Below are 21,106 nucleotides of genomic sequence, written 5' to 3' on the forward strand. Positions count from 1 at the left end.
GTAGATTGAAAATAAATACACACACATGCTTAAAACTAGGTTAATTGTAAGAAAACTAGACATAGTAAATTAAAAAAATGAAACGAAATTATAACAAAATAATGCAAAAAATTGTAACAAGGTTCTAAACCAAGTTTCAGTCATAACCATTTGAAAAATATTCTAAGAGAGAGTTGAGTGTCTGCAAGAAACATATTGTGGCTCATTAACACTTCGAGGCTGTTGAGACACGTATTCCCCAGTCAAGTTTAATTGTTGATATTACATCCCAATCTGCTAAAATATATGAACAATTCCAAATGAAATCGTCCATAAAAATGCAGATTTTAAAATATGTATTCTCAATTCTTGACTCAAGGGTAACATTCAATAGGGTGTGTCGATTTTAGTAAGAGAAATCTTTGTTAATTTATATCTCAAAAACTATGAGTCGTACCGGAATAGTGTCTTAGAAATAATTATAGAGTAGTGATGTTCAAACCTGGAAAATATATACTGAGAAAAAATTAGTACTCTTTTTCTATTTACGAAAAAAAACTGTACTTTGCAATATCTGAAATATGTATTTTTTATTTTATTTTTCTTTTCATATAAAATAGAAGTTATGTAGAAAATTCAAAAAAAAAAATATTCCAAGATGGTAAAATTGACTGACGTACTTTGTGGAGCATTGAATTTTTATGAATTTTCGAAACATAGAATTTTTGTATGTGAAATATAATTTGTGGCTAAAATTGAAGCCTTGAACTATGAATCCTGATGTGAGTTAAAACAAAAAAGCTCATTATAAATCTCTTTCTTAATACAGTAATTCTCGAAATATTAAACAAATATATTTGTATTTTTTTGTCTTTTTATATAGTAAATAGGCCCTTTTAATATGTTTGTCGTGTTAACCGCCATGTTCATGAAATTTTACGAATTTGCTAATAATATCCTACAACTCTTCCAAATACATAATTATGGTAAAAATATGTTTAGGAGTTGAAAAACATTGGAAGAGACGGGGGTAATACAAAACGTAGCGATATTAATTTTTTTTTATCTTAAAACATACATTTAACATCTTATTCGTGTTGCACAAATTACACCAATTTCCAGAGTAGAATTGAAATCTCAACAACACAAATACACCTTGATTCAACCGGACGTTATGAGTACAAAAATAGTTAACTTGTTTACTAGATAGTACCTGAAGTCAGGTATTTTTAAGGTATCTCTTATAGAGTGAATAACAGTATACCACAATGGACTGCAACAAAATTTTCTCGTGTTGTAAATCGTTTCCGAAAAACGGTAAGAAATCTTCATCTGAAATACGTTTCTTAACAGTGTCAGTGATTGAAAAACTTAAGTTAATGGGATGCAATATCCTTTTAGATCTATTCTCTTCCAAACCGAAGCAGTGCAATACTGAGGAGCAGAACAATACAGAAGAGCAACTTTCTAATCCAGATGTAGATGAACCGATAGCAGTAGGAAATACTTTAGATGAAGTTCCATCAACAATTTAAGTTGTTTCAGCATCTTCGCAAGATTCCCATTGAGCCATTCAACAAGGGAATTGCCGGTATTAACGTTCCACCGGTAATGACGAGGACAGACCAGTTACCCCAAGCAAAAATTCAAAGAAATTTCTAAAGGTATTAGAAAAAATCTATTTTCCTTTTCACATGAAGATGACGAAGAGTCGAAATATAAACAAAAGGCAAAAGAGTTTGATGAGATTATCAATCAGCTCAAAGAGAAATTTCTGCACACAGAGACAAAAATTCAAAGAAATTTCTAAAGGTATTAAAAGAAATCTATTTTCCTTTTCACATGAAGAAGACGAAGAATCGAAATATAAACAAAAGAGTTTAATAAGTTTATCAATCAAGGTCAGAAAACGTTAAAATTTTAACGATTTTGCCGATTTTGCTCTTTCCAATACTTTTGAAAGTCGGAAATAAGCTTTCGAAACATTTTATTAGGATAATGATATATACATCATTTTAAAGCTTAGACCTTTTTTCAGCTTTTGGAATGTTGTATGAACATATTGTTATCTTGGTGTGTGTAGATGCAGTGGACAAAAATATCCAGAAGAAATAAGAAATATTTTTTTTTCTGTTTTCACAGAAATTTTGTGAATGAACATATTTTTGTCAACCAAGTCAATAGAAAATCCAATGAACTTTATAGCTTCCATTTGGTACATATAACTTGTCTGTAGGATGCTTCAACACAGAGATATGTTTAGTTGAATGAAAAATTTCCCCTTCGTTTTTTTGTCGATCAATAATTTAATAAACTTTCGTTTTCATGAGTTTGTGGGTGAGGAGTACATGTGTATGTAAGAATGCGTATGTATACATGTGAGTAGCATCACTTCTTGCAATCCTAGAACCTAAAAACGTATGAACACGAAAGAGTACTCATAGCATTATGAATTTGTGGTATAATATGCGTTGAAGTGTTTTTTAAATTTACTCCAAAGTTTGGTCGATCGACAAAAAAACGGCTGAACGTATCAATATGAAATGTTCACAGATATTTTGGTGGTACACTAGTCTAAGAATTTCCCTGCTCATATTAAAACTTACTATAATATTTGCAAAATTACAGAATATTTTCTAAAATCTTGTTTTTGGAATTTTTTTAAAATTGATGCAAAAAAATAAAATAAATTTGTGTTCGTCAAAGCAACAAATTAAACTCGTACAGAATTTATTGAAGTTTTCAAAACTGCCTTTTGGTGTGCGTTGCGATCGTTGGTTATTAAATTATTCATCATCAAAGACGAAGAGGTAATTTTTCATTCAAACAAAACTGTATAGTAAATTCACAAAATTTCTATAAAAACAGAAAGAAATCGACTTCTTATTTCTTCTTCATATTTTTGTCCACTACACCTACACACACACACACACACACACCAAGATAACAATATGTTCGTGAAATATTCCAAAAATTGAAGGTTTAAGCTTTAAAATGACGTATTATCTCAATAAAATGTTTCAAAAGCTTATTTTCGACATTCAAAAGTAGTGGATAGAAAATTGCATGGTGGGGTACTACTACGAGTTTGAGTCACTGTATATGGCAATTCAAGCCAAAAAACTGGTAAATGAAAAAAATGTAATGTCTAAACCGCATAGCAAATAAGGGCCAAGTTTAAGTGAATATGTTAAAAATCATGTTTCGGAATTTTATACTGACAACGAGATCAGTCGATCATTACCTGGAGGTGGGAAGCGTCAACACGTTCAATAGAGATTATAATTAACGTCATTGCGGGAAACTTTCAACAGATATAATGAAATCAATCAAAATTGCAGAATTGGATATAGACGAATTCCACGCCAACTCGTCTTAGGAGTCGGCAGCACAATTTCAGATAGCAGTGAAACGTTGTGGATGTAAAGACATGGGTCATTTAAGCAACTTTGCATACTTGAAATATTCGAAAAATAATTAGACTACTTTTTGGAAAGACAATTTTTTTTTAATTATTTACAAAAATTTATAATTTAAAAACTACGATACCTATAAAATTCTTGTCAAAGGATGAAATGTAGGAAATTGTTTAAATTTTCACAAAAAAAACCAAAAATTTTTTGGAAAAAGATTTTGCTGAAAAAAAAGTTATTTCAAAAATTAAAATTCATTTTTCTCAAAAACGTATTTTTTTAAAATTCCCAAATATATATATATATTAGGCTGTCAAAAAAGTCCTGCGGTATTTCCGCGAGGTGTCGTTGTAAGCGCGTAGTTCTAGTTGTATTCATTGTATCGAATCATACTATAGCTTGTTGGAAAGGTATTTTTGCGCTATAATATAGTCCTTGACAGTGTTTTGTTTGGTTAAGTCGTTCGTGAGTTACAGTGTCGCAAATATGGAGCAAAACAAAGAGAAAATCCGACATATTTTACAGTACTACTATGACAAAGGCAAAAATGCATCTCAAGCTGCCAATAAAATTTGTGCAGTTTATGGACCCGATACAGTTTCCATTACCACCGCACAACAATGGTTTCAACGTTTTCGTTCTGGTGTAGAGGTCGTCGAAGATGCGCCACGCTCCGGAAGGCATGTCGTCGAAAATTGCGACAAAATCGCTGAACTAGCCGAGAAAGACCGGCATAGTAGCAGCCGTAGCATCGGCCAAAAGCTGGGGATAAGTCATCAAACCGTTATTATCCATTTGAAGAAACTTGGATTCACAGAGAAGCTCGATGTATGGGTGCCACACACGTTGACGCAAAAAAACATCTTTGACCGTATCGACGAATGTGAATCGCTGCTGAATCGCAACAAAATCGACCCGTTTCTGAAGCGGATGGTGACTGGCGATGAAAAGTGGGTCACTAACGACAACGTGAAGCGCAAACGGTCGTGGTCGAAGCCCGCTGAAGCGGCTCAGACGGTGGCCAAGCCCTCATTAACGCCCAGGAAGGTTGTGCTGTGTGTTCGGTGGGATTGTCAAGGAATAATCTATTATGAGCTGCTTCCCTATGGCCAAACGCTCAATTCGAACCTGTACTGCCAACAACTGGACCGCTTGAAGGTAGCACTCATGAAGAAGAGGCCATCTTTGATAAACAGAGGCCGCATTATCTTCCATCAGGACAACGCCAGGCCACACACTTCTTTGGTGACGCGCCAGAAGCTCCGGGAGCTCGGACGGGAGGTTCTTTTTCATCCGCCGTATAGTCCGGACCTTGCACCAAATGACTACCACCTGTTTTTATCCATGGTGAACGAGCTAGGTAGTCAGAAGTTAGCCACAAAAGAGGCCTGTATTATGGAGGGGTATTATGAAGTTGGCATCTCGTTGGGAACAAGTCATCGAACAAAACGGCGCATATTTGACTTAAAACAGATGATTGTAACTTTTTTGACAGCCTAATATATATATATATATATATATATATATATATATATATATATATATATATATATATATATATATATATATATATATATATATATATATATATATATATATATATATATATATATATATATATATATGTATATATATATATATATATATATATATATGTATATATATATGGATGAATTTGTGGATGAATTTGTATCGTAGTTTTGCGAAAAATTAGAAAAATACCCACTTAGGTTACATTAAAACACAACAGTCCCTTTCTTTCTTAACAATATAAAAGCTAATTTGCAAGAAAATGAGATTGTTGTGATTTTCTAATAGAATATTTTTTATATTTTTATATTTTTTATTTTTTATTTATTTAAATAGAATACTTTTTCAAAAATTATTCAGTCGTGGTTCAAGATGAAATTTAATGTCATCACTGGAACAATGATCAAGCAACAATTCATCCATTCGTTCTTTATTATAAGGATGAAAAAGGTTCTCTGGCAAATTTAAGCTTTGTAGTTATATCTGATGTTTTAAGTCATGACATAATAACTGTGCAAGTATTTATTTGTAAATTGATAATTTTTTTTTAAATGCATGCAGGTAGTATGACAGGAATGAATTTCATGTCGGATGGTGCCGCATCCCACTAAAAAAATTGAAAAAAAAATTGCGAGTTTATGTCAGTTTAAACTGAAATATGACATTGACGCAGAATGGCATTTTTTGCAACATCACACGGCAAAGGACCTTGTGATGCATTTGGTGGAACATTAAAACAGATGGCAACAAGAGCTAGTATGGCTAAGCAGCATGAACATCCGATTACGAGTGAAAAACGTTATTTGACTTGGCTAGCAAACAAAAAGAAGAGTATCTCACAAAAATGTAATTTTCAACAAGCAACAAGTTATCATAATGTGTACAGAAACGAAAGAAAATAGTGAAAAGATAAAATTACATGCAACAAAATCGATAGTTAGGGAAAATAAATGTTGATGAAAAATAGAAAAAAAATCTAGTGTTACTATTACTATCTTTTAAACTCCGGAAAATATAGGGACATAGCGGAAAAATACGACAAACATATTAAAAAGGCATATGTACTATAAAAAGACAATAAATTGGAAATATTTCTTTAATATCTCGAGGACGGCTGCATTTAGAAGGAGATTGATTTTGTTTCAAATCACATCAGAATTCATAAATTGTGGCTAAAATTGATTGCTAACAAACAAAAACTCTATGTTTCGAAAATTCATGAAAACTCGATGTTCCAAGTTCGTCAAAAATAGTTTTACCATCTTGGAATTATTTTTTAAATTTTCTACATGACTTCTATTTAATATGAAAAAAATAAAAAAAAATTAAAAAAATTAAAATACATATTTTAGATATTACAAATTAATGTTTTTTCGTAAATAAAAAACAGAGTACTTATTTATTTTCTCAGTGTATATTTCTTTCACTTTTGAGCATCAATACTCTAATACTCTTTTAAGACACTATTTCGGTACGACTCATAATTTTTGAGACATAAATGATTGAAGACTTCTTCTACTAAATTCGATACGCCCTATCGAAAAGTTATGCTCGAGTCAATTTCCAATTGCTGTAGAAAACTCATATTTCCTCCGATTCGAACAGAATACAAACTTCATTCGAATCAAAAATACTCATTTTCTGTCATTTGTCGATTTTATTGGGAATTGCTCATATTGCTCATTGTTTTCAACCGCAAACGTGATATATTGGACAGAGGTGGAAATCCTCGTATGCGCATTGAAATCTTTCTCCCATTTCACTTAATTTTGGATGAAGCAAACGTCAACAGAAAACCTTCATATCGCAGCCTCAAAATGTTCGCTCAAGTTTAAATTTTCATAATCATGAGGAACGTTCTTTCCTTGAATACGAATTAGAAATTCACTCGCATGTGACAAATTCGTCTGTGACAAATTGCTGTTTCGGGAAACCTCCGTGGACCAATATTTCAATTGACGCTCTTTTGCTACTTTCGTCGTATCGCGCGCGTGGTTCCGATTCGACATTAGTACCTGTGAACTTCCAAGTTGCTTCCTTCCAACGAATGCACACCTTATAACTCGGATACATTGGCATCGGTACCTGTTCTGTTTGTACCGCTGTGACGCTATCAAGCAACACACCCCGAACGATGTGAATTATGTGTGCTGCCACTGGAAGTTATTTATTTCCTTCCGTTTGGTACTGTTGCAGCCCGAGAACTGTTTAGCACCAAACGAGAAGGGATTAACTTGGAACAATAAATCAGTTCCCTTAAAACCGCACCTCTTCATAATACCGATATTGACGTGGAAGTTTGTTCGAAGAAAATCATCGGAGTGTTTTCTCGACACAAAAAAAACTTCGCCGAGGGCGGTGGAAGAGCGGTTCGACGTCAAATTGGATGAGGTTGATTGGACCGACCGAGAAGCAATTTATTCTTGTTAAGCATAAGATGTATTAATACTGCACCAAGTTTTCTCAAAACCGCTCCAAATCCCTTTTTCATTCTATCCGAACCCGAACCAGTCCTCAGGTAGAGGATGACTGTATGTAGGATTAACTTGGGAAAGGCACCTTCCCAATCGTACATTTCCGTCCACAAGACGGTGACGATGCTTTTAATTTCCGAGATGCATTATTTATCACTTCTCCTGGAGGAGAGCTTCGTGCGAATACACTTCGGAAAAGAAACATTCTGTTCTGAGTTAGCTTGGCGATAAAAGCACCCATAGAAGGAAGAAAAACGCCGGGGAAAGTGCTGTTAATAGCAATGGAACTTTCCAATCGCATCCGGTCCCTCTCAAACGAATTCAATCCTAGGTCAATATGTGATTTTCGTTCGTTGAACGGACCTTCCAAACTTATATCTGCTCCAAATTAGTTACTGAGAAGTCGTGGGGGTGGTGTAATGCAATCAACATCGCAAACAGCTTGCGGGGAATGCTTCCGAAGAAATGTAACTGAAGGCACGATCTGTCGTCGAACCAGAAGGGCCATTGATTTGTATATTATTCTGCTAGATTAAAGATTGTACCCTAAAAATGCTTCCCGTTAAGCCACTCGTGCCTCAAATTAGAACTTTCCTCGGTGTGGGTCGCGTGTCATATTTCATACAAAAACATATGAGTCATTGAATTTCTCCGCCGGCTGAATGTGTGAATGGCCAGACTGACCCCATTTCCCACGAACTCCTTGCTGTCTTTATATGGTGGAATGAGAGCAACGAGACGTTGCCATAGATTTTTTTGCACACTGCGAAATATTTACGTTCCGTGCTAGCGAAAAGGGGAATGGTAAACTAATTTTGGGTTATGAAAGGGCGAAACGGATAAAAAGTGCTCAACGGAAATGCATTCCTCCCTCTTATACATCTCAAATGTAATAGATTAAATTTCCTTCTCGAGAATGTTGTATTCTGTTTTTAAAACTAGATTAACGAGATTGGAGTACATTCAAAATATACGTAAATGATAAATAATTTCAGCAGTGCTGAATATACCATGTTGCGAAAGTTGTACTCGAGTGTACACAGTCCAAGCTTGATGGACTTATGAACTTAAATACCGGAAATCACCAATGCCGTTTACCCGAATTCAATCTACCTGGATTAAATATTCACACTAATGAAGGGAAAATTAAAAAAAATCTGAAAATAAATAATATTGATTGAATACAGAGTGAAATAGCAATCCATTATCCAATTAGAAAGGAAAAACTGAAATGATGAAATTAAAATATAATAGCTTCTGTTGGAGACTTCACCGGTCGTCTTGGAAAATAGTTTAAACAAAACAAATGATATTCGTGCTTTTCCTCAAGATTGAGAGTCCATTTATATATTACCACAGGCTTTAGAAAATTTTGTCAGAGACGGAGAAAATAATTTCCATGAACAGAAATCAAAACCATACATTTCCTGGAACCTCAGAGGAAGTGGGCACGAAAACAAAATCTAATATTCTATAAAATTCTTTTTCCTGTATTTTTTTCCCTAATAGTTGATCATAAGTTTTAATTTGAAAAATCTTCTTTACCACGTTGAATTTCTTAGGAGGGCGTAGATCACTTAAAAATCTTCAACAAATCTTCCTACCTAATCCCCATAAAAATGTTCATCACCTCGAAAAAAAAACCCTTTGCAAAATTTCTGCTTAATCGGACTCAAGGGAGAGTGGCGCAAAGCGGTCAAAGTTTGAGTTTTTTGAAAATCATCCAAGGGGGGAGTAAAAGAAAACCGGGTTTTCGAAGAAAAATTGTTGATACCAAATGTCTTAAAATAAAACGTCGAGATCTACTGTCAATCTGATTTTTTGTTGTTGTCAAAAATCGACTTCTGGGACTTCTTTCTGGAATACGAAACGAAACAGAAACGAAACGTTTTGGGTGCCAATAAAAATATTAGGTGTACCGGTAAGTTTCTTCGATTTTACAATAGATGGCGTAACTTGATTATTATTCTATTGAATCAAATTTCCAGACATGACAATGACAGACAATGCTCAGCCGCATGTCGCGAAACCAGTCAAAACATACTTGGAAACGCTGAAATGGGGGGTTCTATGCCACCCACCGTATTCTCCAGACATTGCTCCGTCCTATTACTACCTTTTTCGATCAATGCAACATGGCCTGGTTGACCAGCACTTCTCCAATTTTGATGAAGTCAAAAATTGGATCGATTCGTGGTTAGCCGACAAACCGGCCGATTATTTTTGCAAAGGGATCCGTGGATTGCCAGAAAGATGAGAAAAAGTTGTGACTTGAAAAAAACCAATAAACTTACCGGTACTCCTATTAGTAATCTTGATTTATCATCCGGAACTTGCACCGAAATGTTGATTTGCACGATAATATACCCTGTGCAAAATATCACCTCATTCGGACATCATTTACTAGAGTCGCAGTGACGTTGAAATTTCCGGCGAAAAATCACCGGAAATCGGGGGTTTCAAAAAATGTTTTTTTCTTAAGTCACGTCGAGATTTACAGTTATTTCAAAAGATTTTTTTTTCAACAATCGACTTATCAGACGGAAAACGACCAAGCGAAAAAAAATATTTTATTGGAAAAAAAAAACGCAGACTGTCGATTTTTAACAAAATTCTTACCGATTTTTTCGAGCAATTTTAAGACATTTGGAATAAGAACTTTTTTTTCGGAAACCCCGATTTCCTTTACTCCCTTCCCCCTCGGCTGATTTTTCGATTTTCAGAAAAAACTCAAACTTTGCGTCACTCTCCCTTAAGTCCGATTGAGCTGATATTCTGCATAGGATGTTATTTCGAGGTGGTGAACATTTTTATGAGGTAACTTTTTGAAATTCAAGATGACTATTTTCATTTGCACCCTACCGTATATATATATTTGTAATATATGTACAGTATAGCAATATATACCAGAATTCCCAAACAAAACAAATCAAAAAATAATAAATCAAAATGCCAAATCATGTGCTAAAAATGAATTTTGGGTGTAGGCGTGATGAATTTTGAGTTGGGAGAAGGTAGGTAATACATACAAGACAAGCGTTGAATGGCGCAAATATCTATCTACATATTCAATTCAAATCTTGAAGTATGTTTTATTTTAAAGATCAGCAAGTCCTTGAAAAAGCGATGACTTCGTTCTTTTATAATTATTGGTTGTATTTGTTTTTTTTTATAGTTTAATTGATTTGAGACAGAGGGCGCTACATTTTTTTAATATATTTTCTTGAAAGCTCAGTCCTTTTTACATAACATATAAAAAAAATAAGAGATGAGTTTTTTTTTGTTATTTTCTGTTAAGATTTTTCAAAGTTAACACGTTCTTAGTCTTCGTTCGATATTCCTATGCGACCAGACTGCCACGCGCCTACAATGATTCATAGCGATTGTTAATTGGCTTTAATGTGATATGATAATATGATATCATCTGAATCGGTCTAGTAGTTAAAAAATGTGATTTTTTTAGAAAAAAAAAGTCATTTTTGCAAAAAGGGGATGAACATTTGTTTTTCGGACCACTCTACAAATGATGTTACCGAACTGATATTTTACACTTAACCCTTTGCGGTCGGAATTAATTTTCCTTGAAAAAGATCACCTTATCTTGTCACGCTAATAATATTCTATAGATTACAAAGATTCTAAGCTACATAACATAGGGGTCCAGTCACAATGAAGAAGTGTAAAAAAAATCAGTAGATTGATAGTTAACATTTACGATTAAACATGACTGTGTCACATTATTTTGGTTCATTAAAAATTATCAAAGAATTTTTTTAAAAAAAATTCATTGAAAAAAGATATTTTGAAAATTGAAATTCATTTTTCTCGAAAACATATGCTTTTAAAATTCTGAAAAAAATATGTATAACTAGCCCTCAAAACTTCCAACAAGTTTTCCGCATATCGGACGATGGACACATTTACATGGAAAAAGTTTTTCGAACAACAACTTTTTCGGGGGATCTTCGTAGCCACTTGGTTACGCGTTCGCTTACTAAGCGATCGATCGTGAGTTCAAACTCAGGGCCCTCAATTGACCATCTTTGTGTTGTTATAGAATAACTACGTCCACGCAACCATCATCAGCTATGGAGATCGATCCACGGTGGAACAAAGATCGATTCATCCATACAACTGCTCTGCTCTGCAAGAAACATCGGGCTGCTGTTCTATAAATAACCCAACAATGATCAATATCAACTGTCTCCACTGTCCGGTCTGCTGAACAATGGAAGAACAGATAGAATACCCTTACGCCGAAATGGCTACTAGAGTGTAATTTACCATAATGTAATGGAACAGAAAACCTAACGCCTAAATGGCTACTACTTCTGTGTAATTTACAATTTATAGAAACATAAACATATGTACATGTACACGATAAAAAACCGGCTCTGTTACAGATAAAATGCTAATGAGCCTGATAAATAAATAAATGGGATAAAAAAAAACAACTTTTTCTTTTTATTCTTTGAAAAAATACTATTAATGTTTAATTCGTAACATTTTTATGTATAAATTATCGCAATTTACATGCTCTGCCAACTTTTATCTACTTGGAAACATGTCAAGAACATGTCAAACGTGAGAATTCACACACAAAAATGTCACGAGCAAAACATTATTTTTTTCAGGAGTCTTCATACAAAACTGACTTATATTCCAAAAACTATAAAAGATAGAAAGTTGATGTCTTCGACAAAAGTTTATATTTTAACAAGGTCTAAAACTTTGTCGAATACAGTAATGCTATCTTGACTTTAAACAAAATTAGGATAAGTTGTATTTTTTTCAAAGTAAACATGAAAAAGCTGTTGTTGGAAAAACTTTTTCTCTGTAAAAGTGCACATCTTCCGATGTAAGGACGACTTGTTGTAAATTGTAAGGGCTATTCATATATATTTATATTAGGAATTTAAAAAAAAAAAAAGTTTTTGAGAAAAATGATCTTTAATTTTTAAAATAACTTTTTTGTCAGCGAAATTTTTTCCAAAAAATTTTTGGTATTTTTTTGTGAAAATTTAAACAATTTCCTACCTTTGACAAGAATTTTGTCGGTATCGTAGTTTTTAAATTATGAATTTTTGTAAAGAATTAAGAAAAAAAAATTGTCTTTCCAAAAAGTAGTCTAATTCCTTTTCGAATATTTCAAGTATGCAAAGTTGCTTAAATGAACCGTGTCTTAACACCCACAACGTTTCACTACTATCTGAGATGGTGCTGCCAAACTTCTAAGACGAGTTGGCATGAAATTTGTCCTATGGAAAATATTGTATATGGTAATAAATAAGAAATTTAAATAGTTTTTATGAATCTCTATATGGTACCTCATAATAATTATGGTGAACAACGTACATTTTGGTTTTTCACGCCATTGCAAAATTATCTAGGAAGCGCATTTAAGTGAAAATTGGCATCTAGAGCTCGACAGTTATTCTCTAGACATAAACAGTCTTCGACATATGATAGAGCGCTTATTTTAATGTTGTCAAAAATAGGGTAACCAAAATTTACGATGGAATAAAAAATCTTTTGTTCGGCCATTCTGTATAAACACGTTTTCGTCTCAATTTATTTCACAGACTTCAGCTGGAGCACACCCAGTTTTCCGACATTAAAATTCATTCATCGTTATACCGAGTTCAAACGAAAACGCTGGGAGATTTGAATGAACGGAGGAAAAAAAGTTCCCTAGAAGTTAAAACAAGCGCAACAAACACACAATTACAGCTTACCTGCCAACAGCGACTTGCTGTAGTCCGTATCGCTAGGCCGTCTCATCCTACTCGCTAGAATACTCGATGTGGTGTCCGATGAGCCGTCTGCAACACCATTCAAATTTGCACGCCAGATGACGATGATCATGGTGATGATGTTTGCGACGTATGATTGCCAATTTTGCAGGTGAATGATTTGGGATGCCGGCGGCGTCAATGAAGCGGCGAACAGCGTAGGATGACACGAATAAAAGTATGTTTTGTTTTTCGGATGAATTGAAGTGTGTACATGTGGGAAAAAAAGAAAGAAAATAAAACAAAAACACACACTAGCATTAGTAACAAGCGCACACTGGGTTCAGAAAGAACAACAAAAAAACAAAATCATTACTGATAACAGATAAGTTAAAGCGAATTTCGATGTCAGCAACAGCTAGATATCCTGCAAGACACATATTGTCTGCATGTTTGTTTTCCTACTGTCGAAAACGACTGGCGGGTGGTGTCATTTCTTTCTAGGCTAACAACTTGTTGAACGGTGCCGACAGATACCATCTCAGATCTTGAGATCTCTGTGGACAACTCATCATAACTGGTGCCTAGATTGGTACCGTATTTCTATTGCCGCGTGGATCTCATTATCTCTGTGTCACCCAAAACTGTTTACTTGTAAATTATCGATTGACAGGAGCGTGGCGATAGCAGAGATAGCGAAAACACGCTGTCTGCCGAGAGCTAATTACTTTGTGTGCGATTTTGTGTTTGGCGGACAAATATGTCATGCTTCTTCAATTAAAAAAAAATAAGATTGTTTTATTTTTAGCATGTAGAAATTTATCAGAGTTTAAATGTTCCGGACACTTTTTTTTATAAAATGAGAAGTAATCATTCTGATGTTTGCAATCAAATATAAGGCAATGTTATGTGGACTAAACGTATGTGTGTTGCCGTCTATATTTTCCGTGCCTGAAATTATATCGATAAATAGTCAAATTATGATTCACAATCATCATATAGGGGAAGTGGGGGCAAAGTGGTCACCCTAAGGAATATGCCCATTTCCAGCGCCTACATACCGATTCAAATCCCGTTTTTCGAAGAATATTATAGTTCAACTCATTATTCTTCAAGATAGCCCTCACTATAAAAATTCAAAATAGTACACTTTTCATCATTAGAAAAAAAGGTGAAAAATCGAACTTTTTCGGGGGGGGTCACCTAGTCGGGGCTAAATGGGAGAGATTTATGCGTTTTTTTCGTCCAAATTTGTTTAAATTATATTTATTACAGTAGGTACATGTATGAAATAAGCTTGGTCTGTTCACCTAGAGTCTCAATTTTAATTTTCTCTTGCATACAAAAACGTAGTAAGAAACACATAACGTTCCGCATAATGAAGCTTTATTATGCTTTTTTAGTTGGAGTGGCATATTTATCCAGGGTCAAAACCAAAAAAGCATCTTCTTCAACAGCAGAATGTGATGAGGTATATCAGCTTTAGTAAACAGAACATTGTAAGTTGTTATTCACCTATGACCACTTTGCCCCCAAACATGAAAATAATTTGTATGCTAATTAATCGGTGAGTTTAAACAAAATATCTGTTCACCTCTCCTAGAATATGTGAACAGTCGTCCAAACTGATGATTTGTCCAACATATCAGATTGAATAAACTAAATTTCATGAGAAATTCCTTAGATACCATGCGCACAGAACTACGGCCAAATGGCTATCGAGAGAGTAATTTCTTTTTTCATTTGTATTTTGATTTGTATTACAATGAAGTACAGAGTGACTCAAAAGTCATTAAATTCTTCATACATAAGGTGACTATCAATACGGCATCTATAGTCAATAGATATACTACCAAACAAGCAGGTGACCACTTTGCCCCCCATGGCCAATTCGCCCCCACTACCCCTATGTTGCTTTTCCGATTTTTTTTGTCTATCTATTTCTGCTGTTCTGAGCAGTAATCGTTAAAAATGTTCCTGCAGTAGCTATTTAGTTCGTTTTATTTCATGATTTTCAGAACGGATTGATACATAATGCATCGTATTCCCTCGAGATTCAGTTCAAACAAAAGACTTCCCAGACCGTTTCAGCTCATAAGCGAAGAACGATAACTCAGCAGCGCTTTCCCCGAAAGCAGCCTGAAAAGTTTTTTTTTCTTCTTCTGTATGCATGTTTTGAAGGAAAAATACACAGTGAGTGAAACGGATTCCCAGGAATATCAAACTGGTTTCTCGATAGCGTAATCTTACGAAGCTGTTCTTCCTTGGAACTAATTTTGTGGATGTCCTTCCTTACACTAACATGCACCCAGCAAGCAGAACCACGCTGCGAACTGTGAAAATTTCCACTACCTTGCCAAATATGAGATTTTTGACTTGCCACTCTTGCTCGGCTCCATAAAATAGAATAATTCGCTCGATTTGTCATTCCCGGGTTTGACGGTGCAATGAAGCGGTATCTAAAATCTTCCACTGCGAACAACGCCAGTCACACAAGCATTTGGAAGTTTGATAGCAAAAAAAAAACACGGCACTTACTTCTTATCGTTGACCAAATCGCTAGAGAGTGGAATGGCATTTTATGCTCAGTTCCGTTTTGTTATCTATGAGGACAGCGACTTAAAATTTTAATGTGAAAATGGTTTATTCTTCAAGTGAAACTACCGTGGCGGTGGATCAGCGAGTTTTATGACACATTAAATGCTAGATATAATAGGGGTTTTATGTAAATGTGCAGCCACAACAAGCTGCAGCGTGTTATTTTACAGCAAGGAGATGAAGGATATATATTTTTTACAGTGTTGACAATTGATTTATATTGAGTGATATCATAACTTGAACTATTGGGATTTCACCCAACGGAATGAACATGCAATATCATCCAGAGTCGGGTCTTGAACTCTTTCCAGTTTTCAGAAATTAGCTGGTTTTGTCAAAGCAAAGGATCACAGTATACGATTTTTCGTTGTTTAACAGACAAAAAACTTAATTCTTTGAAAATAATTAAACGGACAACAGTCGAAATCAAGTTGAAGTTTCCATCTTAATAATTGTTTGTTTCGAATTATTTGAAGAAAAAATGAAGCAAAATGCGAAATTTCCATCTTAATAATTGTTTGTTTCAAATTATTTGAAGAAAAAATGAAACAAAATGCGAATCAACATTCATGGGATTTTGAGAAAATATGTATATAATCCACCATTTTGTACCGGCCACCATCTTGAATTTTCAAGATCAAAACTGCGTATTCGTTTTATAATGACACCAGAGATAAAGATGTGTTCCAAATTCCAGATCATACGGTCAACAGGAAGGGGGTAAAGGGGGGGGGGGGAAGGGGGGGCGCTACAGACAAAGTTACGAAGTTACGAAGTTACGAAGTTACAAAGTTACAAAGTTACAAAGTTACAAAGTCACAAACATACAGACGGGTCCAAGCTAGATAGAACCGTTCAATAAATAAGTGCAAATCATAATTATATTACATTTACCGAGAGAAAATTCGTTTTTTTTATGATTCAATTATCCGGAGTGAAAATAAATCAATACTCCGGATAATCGAGTCCGACCTGTATTTGAAAAATTACGAAAGATTTTCTGAAAAATTACAAAAAAAAACCTGTTTTTGGTACTTTCAAAATCGATGCAAATATTTAATTTTTTTTTTGTCGACGCAAAAAATTACAGAATGTGTAGAATCTTTTCTTGGAATTTATTGGGATTTTCAAAACTGCCTACCTGTTTTACGGTGCGATCATTATTTATTAAAATATTCATCATCATAAACGAAGGGATATTTTTTTCATTCAAATAATAATATCTCTGTATTGAAAGTTCCTAAAGGAACGTTCTAGGAATCAAATGTAAGCTGATTGATAAGTTTAATTCGATTTGCTATTGACTTAGTTAGCACAAAAAAATGTGTTTGTCTACAAAGACTTTGGAAAAACAGAAAGAAATCGGGTTTTTATTTCTTCCCAATATTTTTGTTCACTTCATCTACACACACACCAAGATAAAAATGTGTCCCTCGAATATTTCAAGAAGTTGAATTTTCTAAATTATGCATAACACATCTTCATGTTATGATTTTTTCACAAAATTACAGCATTTTAAAAATCACCTCAAATTTTAAACTTAGCACTTGTAACAGGTGTACATTTGTGTATTGTAGTATTTAGCATTTTATGTTTTCTGGTTAAGAATTATGTATTTTGTTTCTGTATTGTACATAAATACTTACTTTTAAGTTAAATTATTTATTTATTTGTTTTATTTTTTATGGCAGACTTATCTCACTTCTTAACTAGGCGAACCTAGCCAGAATTTTCACCTGCCCCCGGGCTTCTGAATGCCAAAGGGGGACTAGGCTCTGCGGAATGCACGTATCTGCATGCTCGTGCTGTTTTAGTCCTGACCGAGGAATTGTCGGACAATCGCGCAGGTGCTAAGGATGACCGACTTTTGGATGCCGGCCAATTCCTTCTCGATGTTCAACACCTTTAGCGCTTCCAGAAGTGTCTTCGGGATAATTCCAGTTCCAGAGAGAACGACTGGAACAATTCTTGGGACCTCCCTTAGCCCCCACAGTTCCTTGAGCTCCACGGCCAATGGTCGGTACTTGCAGATTTTGCGACCGTGGGTCTCCTCCAGATTCTGGTTCAGTGGAATAGCGACATCGATGATGGTGACTTTGCGGTCGCTCTTGTCGTAAACCATTATATCTGGGCGGTTGTGGTGGATCGAGAGGTCGGTCAGAACAGTGCGATCCCAGTACAGCTTGAAACGGTCATTTTCCAGGACAGGTGCAGGCAGGTACCGGTAGTTTGGTACGTTGTCTTCCAGTAGAGCACATTGGAGCGCCAGTTGTCGATGAACAATACGGGCCACGTTGTTGTGGCGCTCGGTGTAGGCTGCGTTGGCCAAAACGGGACAGCCTCCCATAATGTGCTCTATGTTTTCACCTGGTTGATGGCACATCCGGCAAATGTCATCAACGTCTTGATGCCAGACGTACCGCCTGCAGTTTCTCGTCGGCATTATCCTGTCCTGGATGGCTATCATGTCGGCTTCTACTACTGAAGAGAGTTCACCACGCGTTAGCCACAGATTAGATGCGGCCTTGTCGACGTGTGGCCGGTCCAGTTGATGGGGGTGGGCACCATGCACTGCCTTCTGCTTCCAAGCTGCAATCTTCTCCTCCACTGTCTGCAGATTGCAGTTGAGTTGGTACTCCGCTTGCGCCAAGTGCAGAGCGCTGTATCCTCTGTCGGCGGCGCAGACAGCAGATTTATTTATTTATTATTTATTTATTCATTTAATTATTTTTTTTTATTTATTCGTCGGTGGAATTATTATGTTAATATTTAAATGTTGTTCCGTGCATGATTTAATTTTCCTATTCACACTTGCCAAACTTCTGCTGCAACATAATGACTCAGTATAAATGAAACGGATTTCATATATTGCATGAAATCGTTGTGTTGTTGTACGCAACACCACATCGAAGAGCGCGAGTAAAGCTCATGTTCCGCCACACCAACACATGCTAAGAGCGAGTAGCTTAAGCGACGCTCTAAGTGGTAACTCTTGCGCGAGGAAAATAAAGAAGCCAGGTTTTGTGGAAGAATCGCGAGAGTTAGCTCAACCTTGACAAAAAAAGAGCGGACAATTATGACTTGTTTGGTTGCGTAACTGGGGGTTTGGGGAAATTCGCGGTTCAAATATTGTTCTCCTGAAGTTAAAAGGCTAATTGGTTCAAGGAACTCGAACGCGTTTGCTGGTCCACTTTGATCCAATCAGTGTAAGAGGCAGCAGTGCGATTTTTCAAAATCGCGTCGCGATGTGACTTTACAAGTAAATTCTGTAAAAACGGTTTTTTCAAATGTGCTTAATGTTGTTTGTTCTTGATAGGGAATTTAACGAAAGTTTTCGAAGCCTTTAGAAATCCGTTAAGTGTCTGTGCTTGTGAAATAAAGCTCAAACAGGTAAAGTTTAGTTTGTTAGCCATAAGTTCAAATTCTTATTGCGTCGAACAGCCGTTCGACGGCTGTTTGTTAGGGATTATTTCCCAGGTAGACACTCCTTGGAAGCTCGGCGCATCGCAATCAATCAGCTGGACGCACTTCTGACCCCACGGTTGGAGTCACAGTTTCCCGACAAGCATATTTCCCTCGGAAGGTAGTGCTACGTCACTACAGCACTCTGGACAGAGCAAGCAGAGCGATAAAGTCAAAACGTGAGTACCCATCCCGTTATAACATGCGCATGTGGGTGGGTATTTTTAAACTGAAATAAAGTTTACGCTTAAGAAAATGGAGACGCACGTGGCACGGAATTGTTAGGGACATTAGGGAAAATGAAATTGTAATTTAGCTAGTTAATAAATGTTCAAATGATATTTAGTTTTGTTATTTGGAGAAACCGTTCGTTTTATGATCGTTCGTGATACTGTAGTCTGTTTGATTTTTTGGGCATATGTTTGGAGTCTCACTCTTGTTTCTGAAGCGAGAGGTAATATTTGGACAGCAGAAGAATTTGAGTGAAGAGCAATTTGTTGTGCCTTGTTATCCAGGTTCAGCTGCGAATTTCCTCCGATCCTTTGAGCGAGTAGCCGAGCAAGTCATAGGAACGCGTTTAGGAAAGAGTCACTGTTCGAGCGATTCTTCAACAATTTTTAGAGGCCAGTCTCAAGACTGGTCCTTTGCCGGGCAAATCTCGTGCGAGTGGTCCTCTTGTAGGTGGCGCTTAAGCTACTCGCCTTCAAAATCCTCAGAACAGTCTGTTCACACTCTGCTCCTCTAATTGTTTGACGAATGAAACTTTCCATAGAATATTTTGTGTAAAATCGTTAACTCCGCCTGCGAGTGACAGATATTCATAGCAGCATGTCCAAAAAAGAACTTGAAACTATTGAGAACCAGAGCAGAGGGTCCAAAACCCCTAAGATGAATGGATGTAATAACTATTAAAAAATGCTTTCCTAAGTACACATGATGAATAACGGAACATATCGTCGTGATTGAAGTTCGATACAGGGTACGCGCGTTAAATACAGAATATATCACGGATCCGATTGGTCTTAGAGAAGTTCTCTCAGTTATCTTCTCAGGTTCCCCACAGTTAATTTTCCGCCGTCACGTTTGGATTTCGTTAAAAAGGTGCGATAAATAACAGAACCTGTAACCGATTCAATTGATTGTAAAAAACTTCGTTTCATCGAGTGGTCGATAGTTCGTGTTCACATTATCGCATCACTTTCCTCAGTGAATCCTGATTCTTACCTCTCCCCGCTAACAACTATCCCTTCCATGATAATCGCAAGGGGGCCACGCTACAGAGGCGACCCATCTGTCCGCGAGTATCATACTAACATTCTTACCCTTCCCCTGGTGACTATAAGAACATGACCGGCGTCATTATTGACTATTTAAAACTCGAATGACCGATACTTGTACGAAAAGAGGGGTTTGGTACAAATATTTCACAATAAATATAATTCAATCAGACGAGATGTTTTCAAGATGTTTTCTTAGAAAATCCCCTTATTTTTTTAATACGCTCATTCGAAAACAATGTCCGACGAAACGGGGTTTTCCTATGGAATATAGTGTTTAACAATTTGTGGGGCAATAAAATTACCTAAATATAGAGATATTTTTCAAAAAATCAAAGTGAGCTCAATAAAAAAAATAGCTAATGAAATTTTGTATTCTATGGCTAATATTTTTTAAGCGTATACTTTTTGCATATTTAAAATAAGTCTTATATTCTTTTAAAAATCTGTTTATCCGGGTATACAGTTGGTTATATCTCAAGACCTGTTAGTCTCAGGGTAATTGATCGTACATAAATAATTTTTGATGAAAATTTTATGTAGCATTTTTAAATACCATTCTGTTGAAAAAAAATCTGAAAAATTCAACATATTATCAATGCTCAAAAATTAATATCTCTTTCCAAAGAACCGACTTGGCA

General features: G+C 35.5%; 1 protein-coding gene across 15 annotated transcripts in view; it reads right to left on the reverse strand.

The window, feature by feature from the left end:
* LOC129775310 (restin homolog) overlaps positions 1–21,106 on the reverse strand; it is a 253,909-nt gene that overhangs the window by 100,503 nt on the left and 132,300 nt on the right. For 14 of the 15 annotated variants that reach the window (XM_055779900.1, XM_055779901.1, XM_055779903.1 and 11 more), the window contains one exon: positions 13,132–13,218. The exons of the other annotated variant lie outside the window; for it this stretch is intronic. In XM_055779900.1, coding sequence (XP_055635875.1) covers positions 13,132–13,218 — 87 coding nt within the window. The remainder of the gene's footprint in view (positions 1–13,131; positions 13,219–21,106) is intronic. 15 annotated transcript variants of the gene reach the window in all.

This window comes from Toxorhynchites rutilus, chromosome 3, assembly GCF_029784135.1.
Source record: "Toxorhynchites rutilus septentrionalis strain SRP chromosome 3, ASM2978413v1, whole genome shotgun sequence".
Taxonomy (NCBI): Eukaryota; Metazoa; Arthropoda; class Insecta; order Diptera; family Culicidae; genus Toxorhynchites; species Toxorhynchites rutilus.